The 19,783-nt window shown below is 57.6% G+C and overlaps 2 protein-coding genes across 7 annotated transcripts; one reads left to right on the top strand and one right to left on the bottom strand.

Annotated features, from left to right (window-relative positions):
* Nucleotides 1–530: 530 nt before the first annotated feature.
* Nucleotides 531–7,779, bottom strand: LRRC8E (leucine rich repeat containing 8 VRAC subunit E). Of its 3 annotated transcripts, XM_079116316.1 has the most exons (3): nucleotides 7,675–7,779; nucleotides 4,451–4,593; nucleotides 531–3,748 (listed from the first exon to the last, which is right to left on the bottom strand). In XM_079116316.1, the coding sequence occupies exons 2-3, from the start codon at nucleotides 4,586–4,588 to the stop codon at nucleotides 1,499–1,501; spliced, it is 2,388 nt and encodes a 795-aa protein (XP_078972442.1). In that variant the 5' UTR covers nucleotides 4,589–4,593; nucleotides 7,675–7,779; the 3' UTR covers nucleotides 531–1,498. The 3 variants fall into 3 exon arrangements, with proteins under 3 accessions (XP_078972442.1, XP_078972443.1, XP_078972444.1); XM_079116317.1 differs by lacking the exon at nucleotides 7,675–7,779 and having other exon boundaries at nucleotides 4,451–4,610; XM_079116318.1 differs by lacking the exon at nucleotides 7,675–7,779 and having other exon boundaries at nucleotides 531–3,786; nucleotides 4,451–4,579.
* On the top strand, nucleotides 4,611–18,351 carry PRR36 (proline rich 36). 4 transcript variants are annotated; one of them, XM_079116312.1, is made up of 6 exons: nucleotides 4,611–7,763; nucleotides 14,003–14,277; nucleotides 14,385–14,484; nucleotides 15,023–15,135; nucleotides 15,226–17,235; nucleotides 17,368–18,347. In XM_079116312.1, the coding sequence occupies exons 1-6, from the start codon at nucleotides 7,684–7,686 to the stop codon at nucleotides 17,877–17,879; spliced, it is 3,090 nt and encodes a 1,029-aa protein (XP_078972438.1). In that variant the 5' UTR covers nucleotides 4,611–7,683; the 3' UTR covers nucleotides 17,880–18,347. The 4 variants fall into 4 exon arrangements, with proteins under 4 accessions (XP_078972438.1, XP_078972435.1, XP_078972436.1 ...); XM_079116309.1 differs by having other exon boundaries at nucleotides 15,226–18,351; XM_079116310.1 differs by lacking the exon at nucleotides 4,611–7,763 and adding an exon at nucleotides 9,328–9,389 and having other exon boundaries at nucleotides 15,226–18,351.
* The last annotated feature ends 1,432 nt before the right edge of the window (nucleotides 18,352–19,783 follow it).

Here is a 19,783-nt window from a genome sequence, read left to right as displayed (position 1 = left end):
CGGCCTAAATAACTCCTCTTAAGGGGTAAGTTGGGTGCTGGGGAAATGTCCCCATCTGAAACCCTGGGTCCCTTAATAGCAGCTGCTATCTGCTCTAAGGTATCAGGAGACCAGCCTTTTGCAGACACTTGGCAAGTAGCCAAACCCACGAGGTGGCGCTGTGCCAAGTGCCCTATTCATTCTGGAGTCCAACACGGGACACCTTGGGAACACCTTGGGAACACCTTGGGATGCGTGTTGAAGGCTTGTGGGGACTCCTGATGATCACTTATGGGTGGAGCAGACTCACAAATGTGGAGTTAAGAGGATAAAAGGGGAGGGAGAAGAAAAGGGATTCTCCGGAAAAAAACAAGGCAGAAGACACCACTGGATTTCTGCTTCTGAAGGGAGGAGGTCTCTACCTTGCCCTCTTGAGCCCCTTTGGTGCCTCTCCTCCCAGGATAGACACATCCTTGATTCTGGCAGACAGGTGTTGCCAATTAGTTCTGTGAACAGGTCTAGACAATAGGAGTGTACATAAAAGATCAGAATCATGGTTATAATATTTATTAAGCACCCAATGGTTTATACTCCCCCACCCAGGGACATCCAAAAACAAAGTCCCTACCTGTCCTCAGAAAAATGTAGCCCCCACAGCAGGGAGGACACTGCCATGAATATCCCTCTGGGGGAATCTGTCAGCTGCCTGAGGTGGTTTGCAGAGTTTTGCAAGTGTGTTACAGGAGCATTTCCTAAGGAGGGAGGTGCCCAGCTTTCATTGGGTTCTCGAAGGGCCAGGATCTAAAAGGGGCACAGAATCTAGACATTCAGATAGCTATTCTTTAGGTTAGTGTTTCCATCATATAGGCTTAGGACTACCTGCATCGGAATTACCTGGCATGTTACTTATTACCAGGTTCCTGGCCCCCACCCTAAACTCCTGAATGAGCCTTTCAAGGGTGGGGCCTTGGATATTCTGTTTTGTCCTAGCCCCTCAGTTGATTTTGGCACATAGCCAAATAGAAGGCCAATTGTTGTTGGTACACATATCTGTAGCAAAGGACTCATAAATAAAGACTTAGCATCAAAGCTGGGATAGGGATTAGGGAGCTGGTCCTTTGTGTCTGTGTCCTCTCCTTGGGAGAGAACCCCAGATGTAAGCTGCTTTGTTGGTGGTGGGAGGGTTGGAAATCCCATTGGGATGTGTTCCCACTCCCATATGTGACACTAATTGAGCTGGAATGTCCAGAGGGAGGGCAAGCCAACCAGCCAAAGACACAGGTGTGGTTTTTGTCTGAGAATTCGGAGTTAATCCTTCTGTATGGGGTTCCACCCCAAATCCACAACTTCCTGTATCTCTCTAGACAAACCAGTCCCAGGATCTTGTCTGGACCCCACAAAGCTGACATGTCTGCCCCTCCTCTCCTGGCTGGACCCAGTGGCCCTCTCCCTTGGAAGACACTGCTGGCTGGGGCAGAAGCATCTGAAGGCCTCTCCCTCGACCTTCTCCACCCCGGCTTCATTCCTCTTCCATCCTCTCTCGCACCTCGGCAGGCAGCCCCTCGTAAAGGGTGTCCTCCACCAGTAGTCCTCCCTTCTTGAGCCCCGTGCAGTTGCCAAGTTCTTCTGGCAGTGCTTCCAAACGGTTGCCCTTCAGCTCCAGGCGGCTGAGGGCCCGGAGGGCAGCAATGTGGGGAGAGAGGTGGCTCAGGTGGTTGTAACCCAGAAGCAACGTGCGCAGCTTTCGGCAGAAGAACAGCTCCTCTGGCAAGGCCTCGAGGGCATTGTAGGAGAGAGCCAGGTGCTGCAGGTTCTGGAGGAGACCCAACTCGGGCGGCAGGGAACGCAGCCCATTGTGGGACACATCCAACAAACGGAGGCCAAAGCACAGGCCGAGCTGGGTGGGCAGGGTCTCGAGCTTATTGTGGCTGAGATAGAGCTGCTCAAGGCCCCTGAGCTTCCGCACATGCTCGGGGATATAGGCAATCTGGTTGTGCCACAGCCTGAGCGTGACCAGCTTCCGACAGTGCTGGAAGCTAAGGATCTCCTCGATGGACCGCAGGTGATTGTCTTTGAGGTCCAGTTCCTGCAGTGCTCCTAGACTGAAGACGGCATGGGGGATGCGCTCCAGCCCGCAGGCCACCAGTTCCAGCTCCCGCAGTACCACCAGCTTCTTGAGGCTGTTGAGGGCAAGCAAGCGGGCCCCGTCATTGTGTAGACTGAGTCGCTGCAGGTGCCCCGCAACATCGGTCACACTGGCGGGCACCTTCCCGGCATTGCTGCGCAGGGACAGCACTTTGAGCTGCTTGAGCTCCCGGAGGCTCTCGAGGGTGGCGGCCCGGGCCAGCTCTGGGGGAAACAGCCCCTCCAGGTGCAGCTCCTCCAAGCCACGCAGCCCAAACACCCAGAGGGGCACCTCGCGGAGCTCCTCACACTTGACGCGGATCACCTTCAGGCGGTCCCGCAGGAAGACCTGTGAGGAGAAGGGCAGGCGGGCGGGTGAGTGGAGCAAGCTGAGTTCCTGGAGGTGAACCAGCTGTGAGAGGCCCGGGGGGAAGGTGATGTCACAGATGGCCTCCAGCCGGAGCGCTTCCACCTCGCTGAGCTCAAAGACGGTGTCAGGCAGTCCAGGGAGCATGCAGAGGGCCAGCTCCAGCCGGCCCCCCGCGTTGCGCTGCAGCTTCTGCCGAAGCTTCTCAGGAGTCCACTCGTGGTTGAGGTTGAGTTGCTTCAGGCGGCTTTCGCTGACCTCGGAGAGGAAGACAGCGAAGCGCTTGGAGTAGAGGGAGTCATACTGGTCTATGAGGTGCAGCATGAAGGCAAAGTCGTTCTTGACGTCGGGGATGTCGTTCATGCCTGTCTCCTCCCGCACGGAACGGAAGGAGTACTCTTTGAGGGGCCGGTGGAACAGCCAGTAGAGGGTGTACAGGCAGGTAATCCCGTAGACACACACGAAGGAGATGTAGCAGAAGGCCAGCTTGGAGAAGAGGTGAGCCTTGGTGTGGTTGCAGCAGAAGCTGGCATACCCGGTGACTTCGGAGGTCTCCACCCGGCAGGCCACCAGGAAGCTGATCTTCTCCACGTACACCAGGTTGTAAACCAGGATGGCTAAGAACTTGCATACTTTGAGCACTGTCTGTCGGATGTACATGGTGTAGAGGATGTCACCCTCTTCCACATGCACACGGAACTTCTTGACCTTCTCAAATAGGGCTTTTGCCTGCTCACCCTCCTTTTTGTCTAGCAGGGTGACAGCAGGAGGTTCAGTCACCACCTTCTCGGGCTCTGCCAGCACCTTTTCCTTCTCTCCCTCACTTGTCTTCCCTGTCCCTGTCCCTGCTGTGGTCACCATGATTGCTGTGGCCCGTCCAGCAGCAGGGCCCTTGTGGTTCTCCCCAGAGACCTCAGACAAGGCCCGTGTGGTCCATGGTGAATCAAAACACTTGCCCAAGATGGAGATGAAGTGTTCGATCTTGGAGCTGGTGCCAGGGAACTTGAACCAGAAGCTGGTGCAGACCATGAAGATGAGTGTGTGAATGACCACGAGGTAGGGAAAGTACTTGGCGTACCAGTGCAGCGCGGTCTCGTAGCAGAGCTGGTTAATGAAGCTGTACTGCTGCAGGTCCAGGTTGTTCTTGAGCCCACTGAGCTGCCGGAGACCCCCCATCTGCTCAGAGACCCCCCGAGGCAACAGTTGCTGGCAGGGAGCCTCTGAGAGGTTCTCCCGGGGTTCATGACTGGGCAGACAGATGATCTTGTCCTGCGTCACCTGAGCATGGGGAGATGGCAAAACAGGGTGTGGGGACTCTGAAGCAGGGGGAAGGGGAGAGAAGCAGGCAGAAGATGAGAGACCTGATCCTAGACCCTTGCCAGCTGCCTGACTCTGGAGGAGTCTGCATCGGTCCTTGTCTGAAAAAAGGAGTTGGGTTGGATTGTGTTCCTCCCCTCAAAAAGATGTTGAAGTCCCCAACCTCCAATCCTTGTGAAAGTGGCCTTCTTTAGAAAAGGGCCTTTGCAGAGGTAATCAAGCTGAGGCCATGAGAGTGAACCCTAATCCAGTAGGACTATGTCCTTATAGAAAGGGGACATTTGAACAGAGACACAGGAGAATGCCATCTGCAAGCCAAGATTCTGGGGCTGCCAGAGTCTAGGAGAAAGACCTGGCACAGATTCTCTCTCACAGTCCTCGGGAGGAGCCCACCCTGTCCACAGCACCTTGATCTCCCCTGCCGCCTAGAACTGCAAGGTCATAAGTTTCTGGTGTTTAGGCCCCTCAGTCCGTGCTACTTGATATACAGCAGCCTTACCAAAGTCAGTAGCCTCAGTTCTTTCTAGATTCCAGGGATAAGCAGAGAGTTGTCAAAGCTGGGAATACCATAGGAGGTAAGGGGTAGGAATCGGCTATGAGTGAGCAAGGGCTTGACAAGAAGGCTTCCAGCGGGGCCCCGCCCTTGATGGCCCGGTCCCTTACCTGGAGGGTGCAGCCGAAGACCCCGATCATGAGCATCGCCACAGTGAGGTACTCAGCCAGCACGTCCCACCAGGGTTTGAGCACCTTGAACGCAGGCTGCTGTTCGGTGAATTGCTTGAACTCGGCCACCGGGATCATCCTGCCTATAGCAGGCAGGAGACTGGTGTAGTGAGATCATGAGGAAGGGGCACCCGCCTGGCAGGGGGATCCCCAGGGGCAGACACAGCCTGTGCTCCCTGACAGAACCCACGAGCCCTGTGCCCTCTCCTCTTAGGCTTTGCCCCCCCCCCCCCCCCTCCTTCCCAGAGCCAGGACTTCACATCTTACTGTTTCTCCTGCCTTCTCAGAGCTCAAGAGGATAGTCCACAGGGTTCCTGTCCCCCAGCCTTACCTGGTGGACTTCTCTCCAAACCCAGTACCTGCCTTCCACCCTTGATGCTGGAAGCCCCAAAACACCCACCTGGGGTCTCCCAACTCCAGCCTAGACTCACTGCCACCAGGCAGGAGAGCGCTCCACAGCTCAGGACTTCCGGGGCGTGGGTCCCCCCACCCCCTCCAGGGGTGCTCCTGGGCACCACCTCCAACCTCCAACCGGAAAAGCCGGCTGGAGCCTGGCTGGAGCCTGGCTCTGCTCTGGTTACCAGGGCCCCAGGGGTTAGGGAGTGGCCCAGCGAAGGTAGTCAGCCCTGGGGGGGTGTGTGGCCAGGACACCTGAGTTTCTAAAGGGGCTAAAGCCCAGCATCTGAGGTACAAACTACAGATCTGGGCCCTGCGAGGGAGGGGGAGTGTTGGAATGGCCAAAGGGTGGAGGACCCACAAATGGAATGCTCCCAGGTGACACCCACAACTGGCACGGAGCTGGGCTGCCGGCCCACTTGTCTGTCCCTGGCTTCCTTTTTGACCAAGGTATCATTACTGCAGATACAGTCTGGCCAGCCCAAGTCACATACTGGAGCGAGGGGCATGAAGCTGGGACATCATCCTCTGAGGCGGCAGCCACTTGGCAAGGCTGAGGGGGAAAGAGCAGGGTCCCTAGGCAGCTCACCCCTGCCCGCGTCCAAGTTTCCCCCATCTCTCTCCCCTGTCCCTTAATCAGGCTTTCAAGAGCTTCCCATCCCCATCCTGTCACTGGGCACAAGCTGGACTAGGTAGAGGAGGGAAGTCCTGGTCCCTGTCTCATACCTCAGCCAACCACGCTCGTACCCTGTCTCCCTTTTTAGTCCCCATGTCCCCCAAAGGTTTTGGAGTGACTTCTGAGTGGGGACAAGGTAGGGGTGGGGACCATGGTACAGCCTCAGAGCTGGCAGTCCCTGACAACTACTCCCCTTCATTCCCTCCGAGGCTCCCACCTCAGTGTGGCAGATCTGCAGGCAAGGAGGCAGACAGGGTCTGCACACACATGGTGGACACTCACGCCCCCCATTCATCCAGAGCGCAGGATCCCTCTCACAATGGCCCATCCCCCATTCCCACTAACTCTCCCAGCCCTACACAGAAAACCAAGAATGTCTCCAGCCCTCATCAGCAGCGTCTCATCTATTGAAAAGCCCAGAGCAGCTCAGCAACCCCCAAGGATGAATGTACATGGTAGCCACCAAAAGGGATACCTGGGGACATTTTGGAGCACACATATTTGTGTACGAGGGTACAAAATGCAATATACACACTGACCAGAAGGAAGACCCAGAACAAGGGAACATCTTGCAGAACTGTAACATCTGCATCAAGTTTCAGCCACTGTCCTAGGGTGGCCTCAGTGGATCCTTGGAGGGATGCTGTTCAGTTGCTTTACCCTAGAAAAAGCTGGGAACGGTGGCAGAAATGCCACACGCATTGGTAGGGACCAACTCCTTGTCCTGGTCGCCCTTCAGAACCTATCTCACAATGATGTAAATTCCACCCTCCTGGGTGCACAGTCATAGGCAAAAAGACAAAAACCCTCAGGGTCCCATTTGGACTTCCCAGTGACTCCAGGGGACAAGGTGTGTACACATAAAGAATCAAAAGGCTGATGCTGGGGATTATCATTATCTGTCTCCGTGACTCAAACCTGATGGTCCCGAACCTGCCATTAAATTTCCGCAGACGCAAGATTGGCCCCCCTGCGTCTCAGCAGGGCTAGTGGCAGGGCCCAGGAAGAGGGGTTGGTAACTGGGGGAGGGGCAGAAGAAGATGGCAATGGGGAGCACGCTCAGTGCGGGCCACCAGATGTCCTCAATGCATCGTCTTCTCCCAACTTTGGGAACTTGGGAGTCAGGTTTTTGTTTTCCAGACTTGGGGGAGAGCTGTGACTTCATCAGGCTTTCATGTTTACAGTGGCTTTTGAGCCTGGCCCACCCCAGTCCCACCTCCTGCCTGCTTGATGGCACTCACTGTGCTCTGTCTCGGGAAGGCACCTCGCACAGTGATACGGCATCTCTGCAAAAAGAACCCTGAAGGGTTGTTCCAGAAGGCCAGTCTAGGACCACAAGGCCCCTCAGCTGGGCCTGGCTCCCGCTTCGCCTCTCCCAGGCTCCCTCAGGCTTCCTGCCTCCTCATGATGTGGTGGGTAACTTCCTACTGCTGGAGTGGAGGTGGTGGGTGGTGGGAGGCGGCCCCCTCCCCACCCACGGCCCATATGCTAAGGGGCCAGGAAGAAACAGCAGATTTTCCGCCTTGAAGAGCACGAAGTTCAACTCCTGCTTTTTTCACAGGGGGAAACTGAGGTGGGGAACGGGGGAAGATGGCCCACTTAATAGCAGATCTCTGGCCAGCACTATGGACACAGCCAACTAGCACAGTTTCCAAACTTCCCTTGCTGGGACTTGGGGTCTGGGGAGTGTTGAAGTTCAAAAAAACCTCCGAAAGCTGTTGGTGAGGATCCCAAGTGGAAGGGTTCTGGGGCTTTGAGTCGCTCGCTGGGACAAGTTGTCTCTGATTTCTCAGCCCCGCCCCCAGGGCAGGATACGGAGATCCTGAGCCCCAAGGTCGACCCCTGCCTGTTGATTTTCATTTCCTCACTTGACTGGGTCTGCCCGACTCTCAGGACAGGCGGCCTTGGGGCCCCGCCTCTGTTTGCGCACCCCTGTCCCCACCCGCCAGCTCCTGGTGTGCGCCGGACGTCCCGTCCCGCCCGGGCCACGGTGCCCGCAGCACCTGAGCGAGCCTCCCCTCCGCCAGGTCCCAGCCGCAGTCCGACCCCACCTGGCCACCCCGCCCCCGCGGCCGAAGAGCCCCTTACTCACAGCTCCGGGATGGACGCTGGGCCCAACTCCTGGGTCCTGGGAGCGGAGCGGCCCGGACTCCCGCAGAGTTCCCGGGCGGGTTCGCCAGGGTGAGTCAGGGCGGGCGGGCGGGCCAGGAGCCCGAGAGCCGCCCCGCCCCGCCCCGCCCCTGGACGGCTCGGCCCGCCTCGCTGGTCTACCCCGCTCTGAGCGCCACGCGATCGCCGGTGGGCGAGGGATCGTCCTCCTGCCCTGCGCCAGGTGGGCACGGAGCCGGCCCCAGGGGAGGGGCTTTAGGAGTCTGCCGTCCAGCTGCAGGGGGGAAACTGAGGAAACGAGCGTCCTGGGGACTCTCAAAGCTACGCTATGACCGTCTTTCTGGACAGGTGTCAGGAATGGGTGGGAAGGCTCCCCCCAACCCTCAAAGCTCGGCCGCTTGGCCTCGAAGCCCAACCAAGTCACAGGTGACTAGACTTCAGGTGGAAGATGGCTCCTCCTTGGGGAGCAGGGGAGAGGGGAGGCCTTCCTCTTCTGTTCTGGCTTCGGGGTAGGAGCTGGGCCTAGTCAAAAGCGGCCAGCCCAGTGGGGGTCCTAGCCTGGCTGCCCCTGTCAGGACTCGTGGCCCACCCTGGAGAAGTTGGGGCAGGCTGTGCCCAGATCTTGGGGGCTGCAGGGAGGGGGCAGAGGGCTCTGGTAGCTGGGGAGTTCCAGGCTGGGAGCCCCACTTCTGGAAACCACAGCCCTAACCTTGCGGTCACCTCAGGGGAGCCTGGAGTGGGTCACAGAATAGCAAACCAAACAGACCACCCACTACCACCTGGGTTAAATCCCTGCAGAATGGAAAGCCCATCCGTTCTAGGTAGGGAAGTCAGCTCCCTTCCCCAAGGAGAAAATGAAAATATCCCCAGCTCTTAGACAGCCTGAGGCATGTAGGGCCAGGATCACCTAAATCAAAGGCCCTCTGAGTACTACCACAGACAGTCCAGAAACTTCTTGCGTGTTCATTTGATTTTTTTTTTTTTTGGGGGGGGGGGGGTTGCTGGGTCTGAACCCAGGGTCTCACCTGTGCTATGCAAGCCACTCTACTGCTGAGCTACATCCTAGCCCCAGAGTTTCTTTCTAGACAAACATTAAGCATACAAACAAATGAGGGAGTGAGATAATGTCAGTTCTGGACAAGTGCTGTGGTTGTAACAAATCAGGCTGAAGCAGTGGTCAGGGAAAAGGGGTTCCTGAGGACTCTTGGAGACAGAGACCTTTGAGAACACTTGTCCTTTCTTTCTTCAGAGAGGCTTCTGGGGATCCATGCCCTGGAGGTTTGTTTGCAACTATATGCAAATGCTTTGCTTACTCGTGCAGGAATCCTAGTCACTGGAATACAAGCTCTAGGAGCCCTGGTCACCCATGTCTTTGCTTCCTGCTGTATTGCCAGCTCTTGGAATGGTGCCTGACACTGGGCAGGCATCAGTAATTGATGGATGGGTGATTGATGGGAGATTGTTTGAGCTCCTCCAACCTCACACCCTGAGAGGAGGAATTGGATGCAAATGGTTTTTCTGGCACGTGATCCCAGGATAAAGCAAAAGGGAAATGAGGAGTGAGACTGGGAGGACCAAGAAGCCAGCTTACAGTTAAGGAGGATAAAAGGCTGGTCAGGGCTGAACCACACTCTGCGGGAAACTCTAGATGGTGGAGACACCTCCAGGTTGTTCCGCCAAAGACATGAGGGAATGGAGGTATGTAGCCACCAGCCCATCTGTCATTGAGGGCTGTTCTGGAGAAGGGGAATGGAAAGAGTGTCTCCCCGGACCCTTGGCCCTCCCTGTGTGGGCACCGAGAGTGCTCAGGAACGCTGAGAGGACCGCAGGGGACCTGCTGCAGTTACAGACGTCTGAGTGGAATGGCTGGGTTGTAGCCCACGTCCTCCACACGGCTTCCGAGTGTTCTATGGAAAGGCTCCCACTTTACAGCCCCTTGGCGGTGGCGTCTTACCACACAGTGATGCCCAGCTTTGAAAAACTGGAAAAATACACCTAACATGGAACTAAGTGCACAGCTCAGTGGCATTAAAGGCATTTATATTGTGTAAACTTTACCACTAGCCATCTCCCGACTGCTGTTCGTTTTGTGAAATTAACTCTCCCTCTCCCTCCTCCGACCTCCACACCCGCGTTCTCCTTTCTGTTTCTATGAATGTGTCTATTTTAGGGACCTCAGATGTGGAATGGTACAGTGTTTGTCTTTTTGTGACTGATTTCACTGGGCACAGTCTTCTCAGGGTTCATCCACATTGTAACATGTATCAGAATTTTCGTCTTTTTTTAAAAATTTTAATCCTTTTTTATTTCCTCCTCTTTCTCTGGTACTAAGTATTGAATCCAGGGGCACTTTACCTTGGTCCCCACCCACCTTTTTTTCTTTTTGTAAGTGGATATTTAACAATAGCTTTATTTTATTTAGTTTTTTTCTTCTTTTTTTTTTTTTTTTTTGCATGTGGTGCTGAGGATCAAACCCAGTGCCTCACGTGTGCTAGACAAATGTTCCACCACTGAGCCACAGTGTCAGCCCTCTTGGTCCCTTTTTTAAAAAAATGTTTTAAATTTTTAGACAGGGTCTTACTAAGTTGCTAAGGTTGGCCTCAAATTGGTGTGATCCTCCTGACTTAGCTTCCCAAGGCAGCTAGGATGACAGGTGTGCATCATCATGCCTGGCGGAATTTTCTTTTTAAAGCTGAATAATATTCCATTGTATGGATGGGCCTCGTTCTGATTAACCATTCATCAGTCGGTGCATACTTGGCTTGTTTACACTTGGCTGTAGTGAGTGATGCTGCTATCCACATGGGGGGCGGCGGACAATCTCTCCTCAAATTGTCGTGTGCAGTTCTTTTGGGCGTAAGTGCAGGGTTGGAATTGCTGAGTCATATGGTATTCTAGTTAATGTCTTGAAGAGCCTTTCCACTGCCTTCCATGGGGGCTGCACCATTTTATGCTTCCAGCAACAGCACACAAAGGGTTCAGCTTTTCCAGCTCTGACAAGTACTTGTTATCTAATACCCTAAGACCCTGTAAATGTGAGTTTCACAGATCTATTGCTGAGTAACCAAGTTCCCCCAAATTTAGTAGCTTAGAATGAGCATTTATTATTTTGCATAATTCCTGAGGGTCAGTAACCTGAGAGTGGCTGTCCTGGGTGGTTCATTTAATCCCTCCAACCATCCATAAGCAAGCCATGATTTGCTTTCTGTCACTTGAGGTTAGCTTGCATTTTCTAGAATGCTCTATAACTGAAATCATAGAGCGCATGTTGTGTGTGTGTGTGTGTGTGTGTGTGTGTGTGTGTTTGTGTGTGTTCTTGTAACTTCTTTTGTTTGTCATGGTTTGGAAATTAGTTACTACTTTCAGTGTGCCGGTATTCTGTCCTTTGTCTTTGCTGAGTAGTATTCTATTGCAGGGCATACTTTACTTTGTGTTATTTATTCCGCTGTTTGTTTGTTTTGAGACCAGGTCTCCCTGTGCTGCCCAGGTTGGTCTGGATCACCTGGGCTCAAGTGATCCTCCCACATCAGCCTCCCAAGCAGTTGGGTCTACAGGTCCAAGCCACTGCACCTGGCTTCCTCCCCTGTTCATAAGCATCTGGGGAGTGTTTTTATAGGACAGCAGAGTCAGGATCCTAACTGAATACAGGCTGCTGTCAATGTACCCTTGGAGGACCCCCTGTACTGCGGTCAGAACGCAGGAGGTCAGGTCTCCGGTAGGCGGCAGTGACACAGGAGGGGAGTGCTGTTGGAAGATGGGTAAACAGGCAGGCAGGGGAGCCAGCTGCTGTCATGCCACAAGAGGCTAACATAGGTGATAATCAGGAGATCTGGGGAGGGAGGTGAGGCCTAAATGATCCAATCAGGAGGACAAAGCAGGGCATTCAGTTCTGAGTTTGACATCTTTCTCTTTCTTCCATCCCTGGAAATTCAAATGGGCACAAATCTTGAATGGAAAAAGCCCAGCCTCCTACGTCTAGCCACACCCTAGTTAAGAAGCCCTCTGAGTTTCGGACGAGGATCGCTCCCTTCTCTTGCATGCGTGTGTACTCTCGTGCAGCAGTGCAGGTGCGGGCACGTATGTGTGCACGCGTGACAGCACAGGGAGCTCACTCTTTGGGATGGAGTGGGGAGGGGCTGTGAGTCAGGAGGCATCAAGTGGAAAGCACAATAGGGGGAGAGAATTTGGCTAACAGAGGTGACAAAGCCAGACCCTCAGGGACAAGGGGAGGCTCATCAGGAGGCCAGCACAAGGCAGCTGAGAATGACCATTTCCTGCTTTAGTCTACACCCCTCGATTAGAGAAAAATTCTGAGATGTCTTCAATTTAATTGCAAGGGCCAAAGAATGGAGGAGGAGGGAGATAAGGGAGTCAGTAAGTTAGCGGCTGCCTGTACAACAAAACTATTCCTGAAGTTGTGTTAAAATCGTAACTCAATCCCACTGCCACCCCCTTGCCACCACCTGCATCCTGCGAACTATCCTGACCATTCCAGAAGCAGCAAGACCTTCTTGTGGACTGACTTCCTATCCCAAACTCTGCATGATTTTGTTACCCTGTTCCTTTTATCTGTAGCCATGAAAGTTCAATGAAACAATTCATGCTTGCTTCCCCCAATTTTTGTTATAAAAATGGTTTTATCTCTAGGTCCAGTGAATGTATTGTCAACCTCTATCCAGCTCTGTTTCTGGAAGTTATGGGAACTTGCTCCAAGACCCCATCCTTTTTCAGGCTAGCAACCGTAATGGCTCAAGAAGCCCTTTTATTTCAGAGACCACTAGCCTCCAGAATTTTGGTCCATGTCACGCTCCACGGGGGTCCTACTGGTGGCAGGTGAAGACAACTAAATGACACCTCTTCCTTGCTCGTGGTAGACTGAGGCAATCGGAAAAGATGTCCTCAGAGCCTTTATGGACTTGTTTTGATACCACCTAGTTCCCGGTAATCTGGTCCCCCAGAGGCCAACTCTTGGTGGGAGGCTTCACTGACGTGACCTAGCTAGCGGTGGAGGGTGTGGAGGTGGAAGTGTTCTGCCCTACAGAGGACTGGGTCACGGTACCCTCACCATACTGCTTTTCTTGGCGCTTCCCCTCGCTCTCATCCCTCCCTACCTCCTCTTCCCCCAAATCTGGAATCCACCTGGCATCCCTTAGTTTCCCAAGGCTGCAGTCTCCTAGCAACGAGACCCACCCCACCCTAGGTAAGGAGATTTCTTAGGGTTTGAGAAAAGCCTTGGGGGCCGGGCGGCCTGGCTTCCACCGTCGCGAAGGCCACGGCCGGGACCAGGGACCCGGGTTCTGGATTGGTCGGTGGGCCAGAGGCGCGGTGGTCCCGCCCCCCTGTTGCCAGGGCTCAGCCTATCCGCGTCCAGGCGGGCCTCGGTCTCCAGGTGGTCGGGGTGCTGGTCGCAGCAGGTGCGTGAGTGCGCGTAGGGACCAGTGCGGGTCCCCAAGTGCTTTCCCCGCCGAGTCCCTCTCGTTGGGTCTTTGGGGTCTTTAGGCGGTCGCGGAAACAGGCCTCCCTCTGACCGCCGAGAGGCGGCCCCTTCCTCCGCTGCGAGCCTCTCTCCCACCCCATCCGCGCGCTCCCGGGTTTGGATCCGGCGCGCGCCCGGGGCTCCCCGCCCGCGGCCGAGGGGCGGGGCCCGCCAGGCTCCCCCGGCGCCGCCGCCTGCAGCCCCCTCCGCGGCCTTCCCGCCGCTCGCGGTGCTCCCGCCCCGCCCCGCCCCACCCCGGGCGACCCTTCGTGGAGCGGCGGGAGGCCGGAGCCGGAGGTGAGCGAGCCGCGAGCAGGTGGCGGGGCCGGGCGCGGGCCGGGCGGGGGAGGGGTCGGGCCCGGGACGCGGCTCTTTGTCTCCGGTAGCCTGTTCGCGGGCCGAGGGGCCGCTCTGTCTCGTGGCAGGTGCCGGCATCCCTCCGGGAGGACGGGGGATGGCGCTGGGGGGTGGCGGGGAGGCCCGGGCGTGCGTGCCGGACCCCCGCATCCGGACGTGGAGACCGCCCTCCCTTCCCGAGGCTGATTTCTCGGTGCCCGTGGGCCACGGGCAGGGCGTGGATGGTGATGCGCGGAGCCGAGGGGGCTGGGGCGGGCAGGGTCTCTCAGCTTTGGGGAAAGGGCTGGGGTGGGACTGAGGGCTTCGAAGAGCAGACCGGCCTGTGAGTGGGTCGGGGGGCAGCCAGGCCGAGGCTGAGGTCTGGACACCCGTGGGCGGCGATGCTGGGGAAAGGGCAGCGAGGTGCCGCGACCTCGAGCCCAGCAGGCAACGTAGTGGTTCCGGAGCTGGGATGCTGAGCCGTCTGTCTCCTCGGCAGGTGCGGGATGGACAAGAAGGACAAGGCCAAGGCCGGGGCCGCCGTGCGGACGCCGGCTGCTCGCCCTCCCGGCCTCGCGACCCCCAAACCCCCAGGGTCTCCTCGACCACCTCCCCCAGTAACGCCCGCAGCTCTTCGAGTTCTGGGAGCAACGGGAGCCATGGGAAGAAGGCCCCTGGCGGAGCGAGCCGGGGGCGTCAGCGGAGTCGCTCTTCCGGAGGCTGCAGCCCGAGTGGGACCCGCTCGGAGCGCTGGGGCAGGTCCGCGGAGCCCAGGTACCCAACTTGCTCAGTTCTGAGCCCATCACCCCACGCCCGCCCGTCCCTCCTCCTTCGGAGACACTCCTTTCCGGGGCACTTTCCACTTAATTTTCTCCCTGCAGCCTCCAGGCCCCCAGCGGCTGGGAGAGGGGAGCGGGCCTCTGCCAAGACCCCCAGCCAGGGTTCTATCTCTAGCCCCGGGCGTGCCAGCGGGACCATCAGGTAACATGCCCCCACCCCCAGTATCTTAAGCAATGGTTAGTGTTACAGTCTGAACAGCTTTATTTTCTTTTTTATTCTCCTTTGTCTCTGCAGAACTGGGGATGGAACCCAGGGACTCACACGTGCTAGGCTAGCACTCTACCACTGAGCTACATTAGCCCTTTTTATTTTATTTGATTTTTTACTTTTTTGGTCCTGGGGATTGAATTTAGGGATGCTTTACCATTGAGCTACATCCCCAGCCCTTTTTATTTTTCATTTTGAGACAGGGTCTCACTAAGTTGCTGAGGATGGCCTTGATCTTGTGATTCTCCTGCCTCAGCTTCCCAAGTTGCTGGGATTATGGGCTGTGCCACTTTACTGGGCTAAACTTTTTAATGTTACCCATGAGTTAGGGCTCAGGAGCATTTGCAGATAAGTAGGTGCAAACTGAGTGGAAGTCATTTTTGGTCCACAGAGAGGGTATGTGCCCCATTTCCCAGATGGGGAAATGTAAATTTGGTAAGTCTAATAAGGAGCTGGTTCCTCCTGTCCCTAGGGCAGGCCCTGTTGGACAGAAGGGACCCAGGCCCCCAGCTGAGGAAACTGTGGCTAGAGGAAAAACCCCAGAGGCACCCAAAAAGAGTGTCCTGAGCTCTGGAGCACGAAAGGGTATGTGATCTGGGGTTGAGGTGGTTCCTAGGTGTGAGGGGGACTAGCCAGAAGGTATCTGGCACTTTGGGTTTTCTGCTTTGTTTCCAGAGTCTTCAGGGCCCACCTCAGGAGCCTCCTCCCCAGCCATTGCCCGGAGATCCAAGGCTATGGGCACAGAAGTGGGACTTCCCAGACCAGCTGCGAGTGCCCGTCCGCGTCCCCCAACTGAGGTGCCCAGGAAATCAGTGAGCAGTGCCACAGAACGCAGTGCCACGGAGCCCAGCCCAGCTGCCAGGAGGCGGCCCAGTGCTGGCGGGGGCCTCCAGAAGCCTGCCTCTCGTCCCCAGGGCTGCAGTGCTACTCCACTGTCCTCCCCAGCCCGTTCTGGGGCTTTGGCCCGTGGAACATCCCGAGCTCCTGCACATACCTCGCAGCCCAAGTCCAAAGGGCTGCACACTCTACGCCCTCTGCAGGCCACATCTGCAAGAAAGGACACAGTCTCAATGCAGGGCCTGGGATCTCCTCCTCCTGTGGCCACGTCCTCGCCATCGGGTTCCACATCACAGCAGCCTCCACCTCCTCAAGTCTCCGGGACTCCCCTGCTGGCCACACTCCCTCTCTCTCCACCAACCACACCACCTCCACCTGCATTGCTGGATCTTCCCACCCCACCCTCCCCACAGACCACGCCCCGTTCACACACACTAACCAGCCCATTGGCCACGCCCCCTTCGCTAGCAATAGTTGCTCCACTCTCTTTGCAGACTCTCCCCTCTCCACCGGCCACGCCTCCTCTGCAAGCTCCACCCGCACACAGCGGTATAGCCTTTCCTCAAGAGGCCTCCGTCTGTCCCCTGCCCATGGTTACATCAGTTTCACCGCCCCTGCAGAATATGCTTTCCACCCAGGCTTCGGCTTGGTCTGCTCTTCAGACTCCCTTGGCCACACCTCCGTCGTCCGCTCCTCAGCCTTTAGCCACCGCCCCTCCACAAGCTCCTCTTTCTCCCCCAGCATCTCCACAGAATGCCCCCTCTCTGCCAGCCCTTTCTACTCTGACTATGCCCCCTCCACCGGTCAGTCCTGCCTTGTCTCCGCCCCCACTTCAGGCCAACCTCTCACCAGACCCTTCTCTTCCGGTCACTTCCCCTCTGGCAGTTGCTCCCCTAGGTTCCCCTTCTCTGTCGGCCTCCCTGCCTCTGCAGTCCCCTTCCTTCTCCCTGGGTACACCCCCTGTGCAGGCCCCATCTTCTCTGATCACGCCCCCTTTACAGCCCACTCCCTCTCTCCTGCCCCTGCCCCCCATACAGGCCTCAACTCCTCCGGCCTCACCGCAGTCCACTTCTCCTTTGGCTTCTTCCTTTCCGCAGGCCTCACTTTCCATGGGCTCACCTTTTCCGCAGACCACACCTTCTTTCCTGCCCATTTCCCCGATAGAAACCCAACCTTCTCTAACTTTGCCCCCTCTGCAGGCTTCTTCTCCCCCTGCCACATACCCTTTGCCCCTTCCCTCTCCTGCCTCCCCACCTCAGCAGGCTCTTCTCTCTCCTCTGGCCTCACCTCCTCCGCAGGTCCCTCTGTCTCTTTCCGCCTCGCCAGCTCCACAGGTACCACCTCTGGACCCTCCCGGTCCCTCTCCTTCGGCCTTGCCCATTCTGCAGGTGCCTCCCACAACCCCATCCCCTCAACAGGCCCCTCTTTCTCGAGTCTTGTCCCCTCTTCAGGCCCCGCCCTCTCCCTTGACCACGCCTCCCTCGCAGGCTCCGCCCTCACTGTCCTCACCCATTCTGCAGGCCCCTGCCTCGTCCCCTCCGCAGGTTCCACGCCGCCCCCCGACTCCAGGTCCAGATGCTTCCATCTCGGGTCCACGGCTGACCCTGGCGCTGGCCCCCGTCGCGCCGCCGCCACCCTCGCGTAGCCCGTCCAGTACATTGAGCGGACCGGACCTGGCCGGCCACAGTAGCAGCGCCACAAGCACGCCCGAGGAGCTGCGCGGCTATGACAGCGGGCCCGAGGGCGGCGCCGCAGCCTCCCCACCTGCAGACGCGGAGCTCGCAGCCTGCCACCCGGCCGCATGGAGCCGAAGTTCCGCTCCACCACTGGCAATCCGCGGCGCTCCAGGTCAGGGAGATTGTGGGCGGAGCCGGGCTGTCGGTGGGGCCGGGGGCGGGGCTCTCAGCTTGGGGGAGGGTCAGTTGAATTGGGGACGGACCTTCCTGCTCCCTCGGCTCAAAGTCCTATCTTTACCGGTAGGATCGGCCCTGCAATGGCCTCCGGTTGCCGGGCCGGGCTCAGCTGACGGTCTGTGCACCATCTACGAGGCGGAAGGGCCCGAGTCGGCGACTCCTACACCGGGCGCACTTGACCAGGGCCCCGAGTCCGGCGCTGGCGGTGGGAAGGCTGAGACCGGAGCCGGGACGGGGGTGTCCTCCCGGAGCCCGAAGCTTGCGCGCCTGGGCGAGCTGCCGCTGGGGGCGCTGCAGGCGAGCGTCGTGCAGCACCTGCTGAGCCGCACGCTGCTGCTGGCGGCGGCTGAGGGTACGGCGGGAGGCAGCGGCGGTGGTCCAGGGGGTGCGGGAGGCGGTGGCGTCACCGGGAGCTCCCGAGCTCCGCTCAGCGACGCCGAACTGGGCCGCTGGGCCGAATTGCTGTCTCCTTTGGACGAATCCCGTGCCAGCATCACTTCAGTCACCAGCTTCTCTCCGGATGACGTGGCCTCCCCACAGGGTGACTGGACTGTTGTGGAAGTGGAGACTTTCCACTAAACCAGACGCCAGCCCCGCCTACCATACCCACCCCTGCTTTAGGGTCCGCCCCTCTGGTTACACCTCTTTGTCTTAGACACCGCCCCCACTGCCCTGGAGTCCCTCTGTCGTTAGATTGGTTTCAGCCCCTAGAGCGTTAGTCTTTGGGATCAAGCTCCACCCCTACCTTTGGCTTAGGCTCGGGACCCACCCACACCCTTGGCCTAGGATGTCCCCTCGAGCACCGCCCCTTTGACCTAAGACACGCCCCGGACCTCCATGAGTCCCTCCTTACTCCCTCCATCTAATCCTCGCCTCACGTCCTGTGCATCGTCCACCCGGCGCAGCCCGCGTTTGCAATAAAACCGGGACATTGGAGTTTGTGCGCCCTCGCTCTCGCCGCGGGGCCGGGACTTGGGGGCCTCTGCGGAACCAGGGGCAGCTGACCAGCGCGAGGGGTTCTGGCGTGTGGGAGTTCTGGCCGAACTGCTGCTTTCGCCTGAGGGAAAGAAGGGGCAGAAGAGGTGGGGCTGTCTCAGAGTTCTGCGGAGCCCTGGTCGCCACCCACCCCCACCCCCCGCGCCATGCCCACCCAAGTGCATGAACTTGCAGTTCTTCAAGTCCTACTTCTAGTGGAAACGTTAGGCTCAAGGAGGGCGCGAATAGATGAGCTAGTGCGCAGCCAAGGTGTAGGAGCGACTGAGCTCTCCCCATACTCGACCCCAGGAGCTGGCACTCCTGGGTTAAAAGTCAGAAGGGTCTGGCCCTCTTCCCACAGGGCACATCCCCTTACCTTCTGCGTCCTCGGAATAGGGACTCCCATCCAGAGTAGGGCCTGGAGGCGGGAACTGTGAGTGGAGGCCAGGGAGGGGTCGTTGGCATCCTCTGTTCCCCCGCCTCCCTCCTGACCCTGGGTGCTCGCTGGGCTCACTAAGGAGGCTGCAGTGCGGAAGGCAGACCAACGCCCCGCCCGGGGCTTCTTAAAAGGACCCTTCATGGATGTAGGGTGTTGGGCTGACTGACCTGGTTGGAGCCTGCAAGGAAGACTCCCAGGGCTGGGTGGGAGCCGGGGAGTCCTCACTGTGCCATTCTGTGCATCATACCCCCACGAGCATTCTTGCCCTGTGCCTACCTGCGCCTCCTTGTCATCCCTGTCCTCTCAGCATTGCTTGTGCTTCCTTACCTGCGCCCAGCCCAGACGCTTCTGTGCGAAGCCCCAAGCTCCAGGCCAGGCCCTCCCACTGCAGGGTCTGCCCTAGGCTTTTCCTCCCCAAGGGTCTCCTGCTCCCCTCTGAGGATGACGGGGGCAAGCCCCAGGTCAAAAGGCCAGTGGGACCCAATATGGGGCCCTCAGTTCTGTCTCTTTCCTTGGGCCTGGTCCCCTTACTCCACCCAGTGACCAAGCCCTTGTCAGGAAGAGACCACTAATTTGGGTTTGTCCCCACCCCAAAACAGCTACCTCCCAGCCCGGGGTTCAAAGAGAACGGGCCCAGAGGGGCAGTGTTGTCTCCGCCCTGGGGAGCCAGGAGGGAGTAGAGGGGAAGGCTGGCAAGCTCCCTCTCCCGGCCTCCCAGGTTTATGGTAAGCCATCAAGATTTCCTCTCCAACTGGGCCCTGGTGGAAACCCAGATTCCCTCATTCCCCAGACATTGAGACAAGCCCAGGAGGAGGTCTGACTCTTGATATGCTGAAGGCCAGCCCCCATGAAAGGGCAGGGCAAAAACTTGGACTGCTCCTCCTGGACCCTGCTTAGCCTGGCGATCTGACTGGGGCGGAACCAACTGCCCTGTGCCAACAGGAGGCAGTGACTGTGGGTCTGTTCAGTCTGGTACTGCTGCGTGTTGTCCCAGAGGCATCCACGTGATGGGACAGTATGCAGTTTAGTTGTCCTGGTGTGCGGTGACTGTCATGCCTGGCTGCCCGAT

The sequence above is a fragment of the Sciurus vulgaris genome, assembly GCF_902686455.1.
Source record: "Sciurus vulgaris genome assembly, chromosome: 16".
NCBI classification, from domain to species: Eukaryota; Metazoa; Chordata; class Mammalia; order Rodentia; family Sciuridae; genus Sciurus; species Sciurus vulgaris.
This window is presented reverse-complemented; position numbering and strand designations above follow the sequence as displayed.

What these genes read in the sequence shown, in the direction of transcription:
- PRR36 (XM_079116309.1), top strand. Translation starts at nt 7,684, where the DNA reads ATGGACGCTGGGCCCAACTCCTGGGTCCTGGGAGCGGAGCGGCCCGGA. An exon ending in TCCCGGGCGGGTTCGCCAGG is followed by an intron (nt 7,764 to 14,002) that starts GTGAGTCAGGGC and finishes TCTCCTCGGCAG; the next exon opens with GTGCGGGATGGACAAGAAGG. An exon ending in CGTGCCAGCGGGACCATCAG is followed by an intron (nt 14,485 to 15,022) that starts GTAACATGCCCC and finishes TCCTGTCCCTAG; the next exon opens with GGCAGGCCCTGTTGGACAGA.
- LRRC8E (XM_079116316.1), bottom strand. Translation starts at nt 4,588, where the DNA reads ATGATCCCGGTGGCCGAGTTCAAGCAATTCACCGAACAGCAGCCTGCG. An exon ending in TCTTCGGCTGCACCCTCCAG is followed by an intron (nt 3,749 to 4,450) that starts GTAAGGGACCGG and finishes CCCCATGCTCAG; the next exon opens with GTGACGCAGGACAAGATCAT.